This window comes from Nuphar pumila, chromosome 13, assembly GCF_984573655.1.
Source record: "Nuphar pumila chromosome 13, dmNupPumi1.hap1.1, whole genome shotgun sequence".
In the NCBI taxonomy this organism is placed as follows: Eukaryota; Viridiplantae; Streptophyta; class Magnoliopsida; order Nymphaeales; family Nymphaeaceae; genus Nuphar; species Nuphar pumila.
The window spans coordinates 86862336-86870903 of NC_143261.1; the positions used below are offsets into that span (position 1 = coordinate 86862336).

Below are 8568 nucleotides of genomic sequence, written 5' to 3' on the forward strand. Positions count from 1 at the left end.
AGGGCATTTTCGCAAAGTTAGCCGCTAGGGTTAATTTTCAATCGGATACGGGATGTCTTTGTAGTTTTGATTGTACTTTGAGGTTATTTTTGTCCTGAAGAATATCGCCACTTACGCAAGCGAAAAGCCACATTGGGTGCCTCCGCTTTCCGTGACGTTGAGGGGGAAGAGGAAATGACGAGAATAACCTCTGGGCCAGGTCAACGGAAGTTGCCTAAATGTCGTCACCATTTTCCCCAAATTAACTAGCTTATCCCTGGACGCTCAAGGGGTGTTTGTTTGGTCCAACCCCGTCCAGTGGCATCCGGACACGGACGTAGACTTTGGTCCCGTAGGATTTACTGGCCATCCAATTTTCTTTTCTTATTTCGGTATTTTTTCTGATTTTTTGAATGAAATTGTCTGAATCGACCAAAATCTGTCGATTCTGAAGTGGAATCGGCCAAATTCTTCTTCTTTTTTTGTATTTTTTATTTTTTTAATGAAAAAGCTTTCAATTAAAAACCGATTTAATTCAATTCGATTCTTTGATTTTTTTTAAAAAAAATTGATTCACCTAATGAACTGATGTGGGGTCATTGATACCCGAGCACTTAAGAGTCCAGCAGTTAAAGGCACCTGCTTCCCAAGCCTGCTTGATGGTTGTCAAATCTGTGTATCTACCCGTTGCTTGTGTATTGCGTTGTATCCATTGGGTCTATATCATTTTGTATTTGGATCCAATCTCCAAGGGCTTGGACAGCCAAACTAAGTGAAGAGTCCGAATCGGGTGCAATATGATTGCACAAAAATTGTGCATTTGTGCAATAAGCACCATCAGGTATTGGGCCCCACACCTGACCGGCCATGTTCTCAATATGGCGGGTGATCAGGTGCTTAATGCACATAGATACACACCTGATCTTTTCACGTGAATCAGTGGCAGGTTTGATCCAAATTGGGTATGAAAACAGGCTTGTTATGGGATGGGGCCATGGCAGCTAAGCAGTTCGGTCATTTCGCGAAGTCAAGGGTCAAGACCGTCTTCAACTGACAACCAAATTGCAGAAGGGCATTTTGGTCTTCAATCTCACAAAAGGAAGAGAGTGGGAGGCGACAGGTGGATCCTGGGATTGCGTGATGCGTGTCGACGGGTTCCTGAGAGCTCCCCACCTCAACACTTCCCTTAAATGCCGAACCTGTCCCCATCGTCTTCCCCGACTTCACCGCCAATAAATCGCCAGCCGATCCGGCGGTCCTCCTCCTCCTGTGCTTCCCTCCTCCCCACCCGTTCCTTCCGTACCTCATCCTTCTCCGAGTAGCGATGCTGCGCGGTCCACGCCCATCGTCTTGAGAAGAGGTTGAAGGGATCGCCAGCCTCGAAGAACCGCATTTCCCACCTGCATTGCTCCTTACCGTAAGGCTCTTCTTCCACCGCCTTTAGCGCTCCTCCTTTTTTTTTAGTTTTTTTTCTTGATTGAGACTACTTTTGTTTTTGCTATAATTTTTTTGTTTTGTTTTTGGAATGAAGAGAAAGGATTGTATTTGATCGTAATAGTCTGCTGCGATCGTTGAAACTTCCAAGAGAAGACTAATTTGCTGTAGTTATTGAATTTCTTCGTAATTCCTTTTTTTTTCTCTTCCTGATGTGCATTGCGGGGACTTCGTGTTTTGAGTTTTTCAATTGATTACTCTCTCTCTCCTTTTTTTGGTTCGTGTTGAGGTTCTTGTTTGCATGTTAGGAATTTCGTGATCTTTTTGCGCCTTTGGATTTCTTGAGTCCTTCCTGTGAAGAATTTAATTTTTTTCGTTTATAATTTTCCCATTTTTTTGGTTGTTAGTGGGGAGGGAATGAAGATTCCGAAGCATAGGTTTTTCTTCAGAAATATCTAATTTTTTACGTGTATAATTTGATACGGATTTCCCCCCTTTTCTTTTCTTTTTGTTTTCAAATTTATTGTTCCATTCAACGATTCTTCTATTAACTTATGAAGTAATACACAAACAAATAAGCATTAAAAGTGGAAAAAGGTTATGAACTCCCTTTTTCTTTGTTACACGCTATGCTTCTGTTGGTCCATTTTTTTAGTTATTTTTCCAATGCAGAGTTTGTGAAATTTGTCCGAGTTTCTTACTTTGATTTTCCGATATAATTGTTTTTTTTTTGTCCACTATTCGAAATAAGAGGTTCCTGTTTGGTGTTAGCCTTTTTATGGGAAAATCTCTCTCTACTTTTTCTTGAACAGGATTCTTTTTCCGCGTAAATTTCGATTATTTAATCATTGTTTCGGGGATCGAAAGGGTTCTCCTTTTCGCCTTTTGATCGTTCATGCCTCGTTCTGGTGGATCACTGTTGTTTTTGGTTTTTCGGTTCAGGTGGGCAAGAGTTTGGGCGTCCGAGGGAAATGGTGGAGCTGCCGAAGCTCCTGTACATCTTGGTGGATGACGAGGAAAAGAACGAGGGAAATGGGATTTCCTCTTCTTCTTCGTCGCTGCCATTGTCGTCGCCCTCGTCGTCGTTTCGATATACGCGATCGCTGTTGCAGAGCACTCTGCAGTTCATGGGCTGCAAAGCCCGCCATGCTTTTAAGGTTTCTTCTCTCTCTGTGTGCCAGCTTATCCAGAACAATGGGAAAAGTTGGGTGTTGTACTGTGGAGAACAATTCAGTATCCTAGATTATCCCACTTTTCTGTAAGTTCTTACATCCGGACACCCAATTAAGGACTGGAAATTTGCCCATACCTAGTGCCCATTGAGAACAAATGATAGAAAGGAATATAGTATGCAAAGAACATTAGGCTAGAGAGTTCTTCCTTGATGACCAAATGGGTGGGAATTTTTTCTTTTCTAAAATCTACATTTTAACATTAATCACAATGACCTACCTGACTCGTCAGTTTGGTGAGTTGTGAAGGAAATTTTGGGTTGGTGATCCATCCTCCTGTGTCTTTTCTCTTAGCCATTTGGTTTTGATTTTAGGATTTGTTCGACTGCAAACGTACCACAGGGTCTCTACTCATCCTTCTCCTTTTCCTGTTTGGCATGAGTACGGATCCAGTCCTTGGACATAGCATGGGTTCCATCCTACATTCAATCTTAGCCATCCAATCAACGGCTAGTTGGTCCACATTTTCATCAGGATGTCCGGATGCTTGAGCTGGACAGCCAGGATGTCAAAGGACTGGATCCTTTTTGGTTTGGCATGCAATAACCGGTTGCATGTTGGTTTTGTTTATTGTTAATTGATCTGCCACTTTAAATATTTCATCATTGAATTTGGATTTGGGCCATGCATATTGTATGAGAGATGTCTTTATTTTGGAGAGTTGTTGGTCTCCAATTGCTTGTGACATGAACGAAACAATTGGAAGGACTGGAATCCATGGATAGGATTTTAGTTCTATTTGCAATGTAGAAAAGCCGATTTGCATTGTGATAGTCTTATGTTAGGAGCAAGTTCTTCATGCACGTATTTATCCACCTATGTTATTTATTGTTTTTTCTTCCGTTCAACAGAGTTCCTGATAAGTTATTATTTGCTCTAATTAGATCAGCAGAAGGGTTTTTGAAGTGATGAAAAATGAATGTTTTGGAGATGTGCCATCACTTGTTAAAGGGTACGCATCAAGGGTGGATGCTACATGCAGATGTGTTCAAAATGTGGGTTCCAGTCATAGTTGCCTGGGAGAAACAGAGATTACAAACAATTTGATCTCCGCAGAAGCCACCGGAAATGACAGCATACCATTTGAGACATACAGGAGACGTACAACTGTCACTGTTGATAGGAAGACTTTCTTGGACGTTGTTTGTGATTCTCTTTCGCAGTACAAGTACGTTGGCCCGAATCAAAGAGCTGATTTGGTTTTGGCATGCAGGTATTGCATCTTAAGTTTTGTAAGTTGAGTGCCCGTTTAAAGATATTCAATATGTTCATTTTATCCTGTACGTAATGGATGTTTGACGAAAATGTTTGCTGATTGTATCTGTGTGTCTGCACGGCCATGTACACATAATGCTGTTTGTAAGACTATTGAAAAAACTGTCATAACTCTTGTGTGCACGGGGGGGAGAGAAAAGTTGGCCTTGGTAGCTTCTTTGGTGATATGTGCTTCCAAGATACAGTTGTAGTAAGCTATACATTAGTTTCTATGGTTTTTTTCCTTTTCCTGATAGGCAACTTGTATAGGGTGAGCTGCATTGTACTTGTTACCTGCCTTTATTGCTAATATAAGCATAGACAGCTGGACAATCTGGAGTGTCTACCAACTCATGGAATTTTATTTAGACTAAGCAATACTGGATGATCAATTCATCAAATGGCAGCTCTTTCTCATGAACTACAGATTGTCAACACATACTAAAAGAGTACTTTCCAATTTAACGAATGGCTGTGGCTATGGGGGACACAGTTCATGGGAAAAGATAGATACTTGCTACTTTCTTTGTTTGTGAAGGTTGATACCTTGTGCTAACTCCATGCTTCTTGCTCTTCTGCTTCTGTTCTTTGTTTGGTCAATGACTTTGTTATCCTTGTTATGCTGTGTTTTTTTTCCCTCTGCTTGATTAGCAAACAGTTTTTTGGATTTGGTTAAAATGGATACAAAAAATTGAACGTATCAAGTTTTTTTCTGGTTGCAACTGTATTCTGTTCCTGTTTGGTTAGATTATCTTATCCTTTCTGATTCCAGAATTCGTGAAAGGAAAGAATCTGTGACAATTCTGCTGTGTGGGACAAGTGGCTGTGGCAAGTCTACTTTATCTGCACTACTGGTAATCTTCTCTCGATGAATAAGATATTTAATTGTGCCTCTTTTTTTGGAGGCAATGTGCATTGCACATTATATCGTACTTGTCCGTGTTGCTTGGAAATAAGTTTTCTAGGAAGTGATTTGATTACCTTTTGACTAGTGAGTTTATCACAGTACACCTCTTCAAACTTGACCTTTGATAAAATAGTGTTATATTTTTGTAGCTATCATATCATCATTGTCACTGTTTGATTAAAATTGTCGATTGGAGACAAGAATGTTATTGAGGATCCATTGTGCATGAATATGTCCTGCAAACAAGAGAAAGATTTAAACAACAGTTCAAGTTTTTCAACTAATGGTTGTAAAGCCAGAAAACTATTTCTTTTCCTTACAAATTGCATCTGAATAGCGGCTTTCTTTTCTCTAAGAAATTTATTTTTTCCCTCATATGAGAAATTCATTGCTCTTATAGGGTAGCCGCTTGGGCATCACGACAGTGATTTCTACTGACTCTATTAGGCACATGATGAGGAGCTTTGTGGACGAGAAGCAAAGTCCTCTGTTGTGGGCATCTACATACCATGCTGGTGAGTTCTTAGATCCAGTTGCAGTTGCCAAAGCTAAAGCCAAACGCAAAGCTAAGAAACTTGCAGTCAATTCTCCTCTGGTTACCACAGAGGAAGATGTTTCTTCCCATGGAAAATCTGAAACCAAGCCTTCTGATTCAGCTTCTGTCACGGAAGCCATTGGCACTAAACAAATGGCTATTGAGGGATTTAAGGCCCAAAGTGAGATGGTGATTGACAGTCTAGATAGACTTATTACTGCCTGGGAAGAGAGGAATGAATCTGTAGTCGTTGAAGGTGTCCATTTGAGCCTTAATTTTGTGGTAGGTATGCCTTGACGAGCAGTCTCTTCTACATTTCTGGTTTGGATTCTTCATGTACATTCCGTCACTAATTTCTTTCTTTTATTTCTTTTTCTTTTTCCAGATGGGTCTTATGAAGAAACATCCTTCGATCATACCCTTTATGATTTATATCACAAATGAGGATAAACACATGGAACGATTTGCTGTTCGAGCAAAATACATGGCACTTGACCCTGCAAAAAACAAATATGTGAAGTATATACGCAACATCAGGGCTATCCAAGAGTATCTTTGCAACAGAGCTGATAAGCATCTGGTGCCTAAGATTAACAACACGAATGTCGATCGGAGCGTAGCTGCTATTCATGCAACGGTTTTTAGTTGCTTACGGAGGTGTGAGGCTAGCGAACAGCTTTATGACCCAACAACCAACACAGTTGCTGTAATTGATGAAGAGTACAGAAATCAATGTGCTGCTAATTCTTTAAGCTCAAAAGGGATGTTCCAGCTGATTCAAAGGAAAGGGTCTTCTCGTCATCTGATGGCTCTTCTTAACATGGATGGATCTGTAGCCAAGGCTTGGCATGTTGGGCCGGACGATAATGATGGAAACTCCATGCTAAGCCATGGAATCGATAAGGGTGTAAGAAGTCCTGTATATGGTCCGTTATTGATTGGAAAATCAGAACCAGTTAATTTGCAGTTCGGTAACTTCGGTATTAGCGCATGGCCCAGTGATACTGCTGGCACCAGCTATGCTGGAAGTATTGACGATTCTATTAAAGGTGATAATGCTGAGACTGGAAGCAGGTACCAGTCATCATGTTGTAGCTCTCCAAGGTTTTCTGATGGACCTGCCAAGGAGGTATGGCCATTCTTCTTTTCATGGCCATTGAAATTCCTAAATGCTATTTTTGACTTGTGAAAGTATTGGAAACTGTGACAGAAATGCAATCATTCAAATATTTACTATTTTTAGATGTTTAACAAAATCCTCTAGTCTCCAAAGTGGTCAGGACTGTAGGAACTCTATAAAAGTATTTTCTGTTGCCTACCGTTCCTTTTTTGAAATAATAGTGTTAACCCTAAGTTAGTGTAAACTCTTTCAGAGTTGAATGTGATTCCAAGCGAGTTAGATGCCCACTGTCCTTCTCCAGGGTCTCTGGTTTGGGAATCTTGCCTTGATGTTTAAATCAAAGTTAGTTAACAAAGCGTTTGCATTCTTCTATAAGTTTGTTGCTCATTATGTAGAAACATCTCTTTCTTGTTGTGTTCTGTTTTTATGAAAAACCACTTTCTCCTCCAACTCCATGATTGGCTCAGGCAGTAATTTAACCATGCTATATTAGCTTGGATTTGATCTGTTTAGAATGGTCCTATCATTTCTTATTTTTGGGTGTATGACTAGCACATACTCCGATTCTTGGTTTTGGCAGCTTAAGGAGGAGTTATCAATTTCTGGCAGTGAAGAAGCTGAAGATGTAGTTGACAAGGATAGCAATGAGGATCTCAGTGATGCTGCAGGAAAGATAATGCATGACGAGGTATGTACGTGACCACAGTGTACTATTTTTCTTGTTTTTATGTTTGAGGATCTATGAGAGTAGTAAAACAATTACTAACTCAGGTATCGGTTCTACTTTCCAAGTTGGAGGTTTAGAGAGTTGCTTGTTCTGTAAGGATACCATTTTAGAGATGACATTTGCAAAGTCCGATTCCAGTAGCAAACAAGCGAAGAAGTGGTGTTAGAAAGATAAGACGAGTCTCCATGTTTTAGCAAAAACATCAATAATTTCTTAATTCCTAGGAGTAGAAGCACGTGTCTATGCTTGTTGGTAAGGTTTTCCACACAAAAAAATACAGATGAAAAGTTGATCTTACTCTTACCTCATTGAGTAGAAGGTGTAAACAAGTGTACGGATAAATTTAACAGTCATTGTTCTAAGGTCATGAATCATGATATTGATAGCCATCTCAAGGTGACCTTTTAACACCTTTACTTTAATGATAACCATCTCTCTCTCTCTCTCTCTCTCTCTCTCTCTCTTTATGTCTGTCTTTCCCAATTTACAGATGAAACATTTTGTGTGACTTTAGATGGAGGGTTCTGTTGACGAGGAATCAACAAAGTCGGACGAGGAGTATGAAGATCTGGCGATGCGCGATGAGCAGGACAATGGGTACTGGTCCGAGAATGATGAAGGCAGTGCGCCTAACAAGCATGAGCAGCATTCAGGGAATCGCAAGGGTGGCACACTGAATGAGCGTGTGTCCTGGAATCCAGAAGCAAGTCTCACCACTGATGATGACAGATACCAGCAGAATCTAGATCACTTCCTCAGCGGTAGCAACCAGTATTCGAACCCCTCTTGTTGTTACTCCTCTGCTATTAGAGAAGGAAACACAGAGACAATCTGCTGATGATGGTGCCGCAAAAGCTCGTCTGCTGATCACATCCGCATTCCATGGTCGGTCACGTATTCCGACGGTAGGTAAATATGAGTCTCTTGTCACTAGGCCAATTTTGTCAGGGACACCTTAATTGGTGACCCCAAAAGGCCATGATCGTTCTTTCTTTGTTTTCTTTGTCCTTTCTTTCTTTTCTGTAGAGGTAGGTTGCTTGTCCATAGGCACTAAAAGAGTCGTTAGCTTTTTTGCTGCAAGTGATTGTTCACTTGTTGAAATGAAAAATGAGTTGATGGAAATAAATCATCTTTTGCTTCTACGAGGTATGATGCTGCTTGTGTTGGTTTTTGAAATTCTGGTACTGCTCTTGTTTGGTCATCTTTCCTTGCATATATATACATATATAGAGAGAGAGGAATTGGTTCCTCATACCGTCTACGTGGTCTGGAAGTGGTCTTTTTAGATATTCCAAGCTTATGTTTTATGAACTTTAAAATTTATAAAATTTCTGAGTTGTTGATTTTTTAGCTCTTATAAAAAAACCTACTCACTAATGG

At 40.3% G+C, this 8568-nt stretch overlaps 1 protein-coding gene across 1 annotated transcript; it reads left to right on the plus strand.

Annotated features, from left to right (window-relative positions):
- The first annotated feature begins 1108 nt into the window (after positions 1-1108).
- LOC149819001 (P-loop NTPase domain-containing protein LPA1 homolog 2-like) lies at positions 1109-8330 on the plus strand. Its single transcript, XM_089984884.1, is given in 9 exon segments — positions 1109-1396; positions 2356-2570; positions 3530-3858; positions 4672-4753; positions 5207-5623; positions 5727-6470; positions 7042-7149; positions 7703-7990; positions 7992-8330. Coding segments are annotated over 8 exon segments (2310 nt in total). The 5' UTR covers positions 1109-1396; positions 2356-2384; the 3' UTR covers positions 8148-8330.
- Positions 8331-8568: the final 238 nt, after the last annotated feature.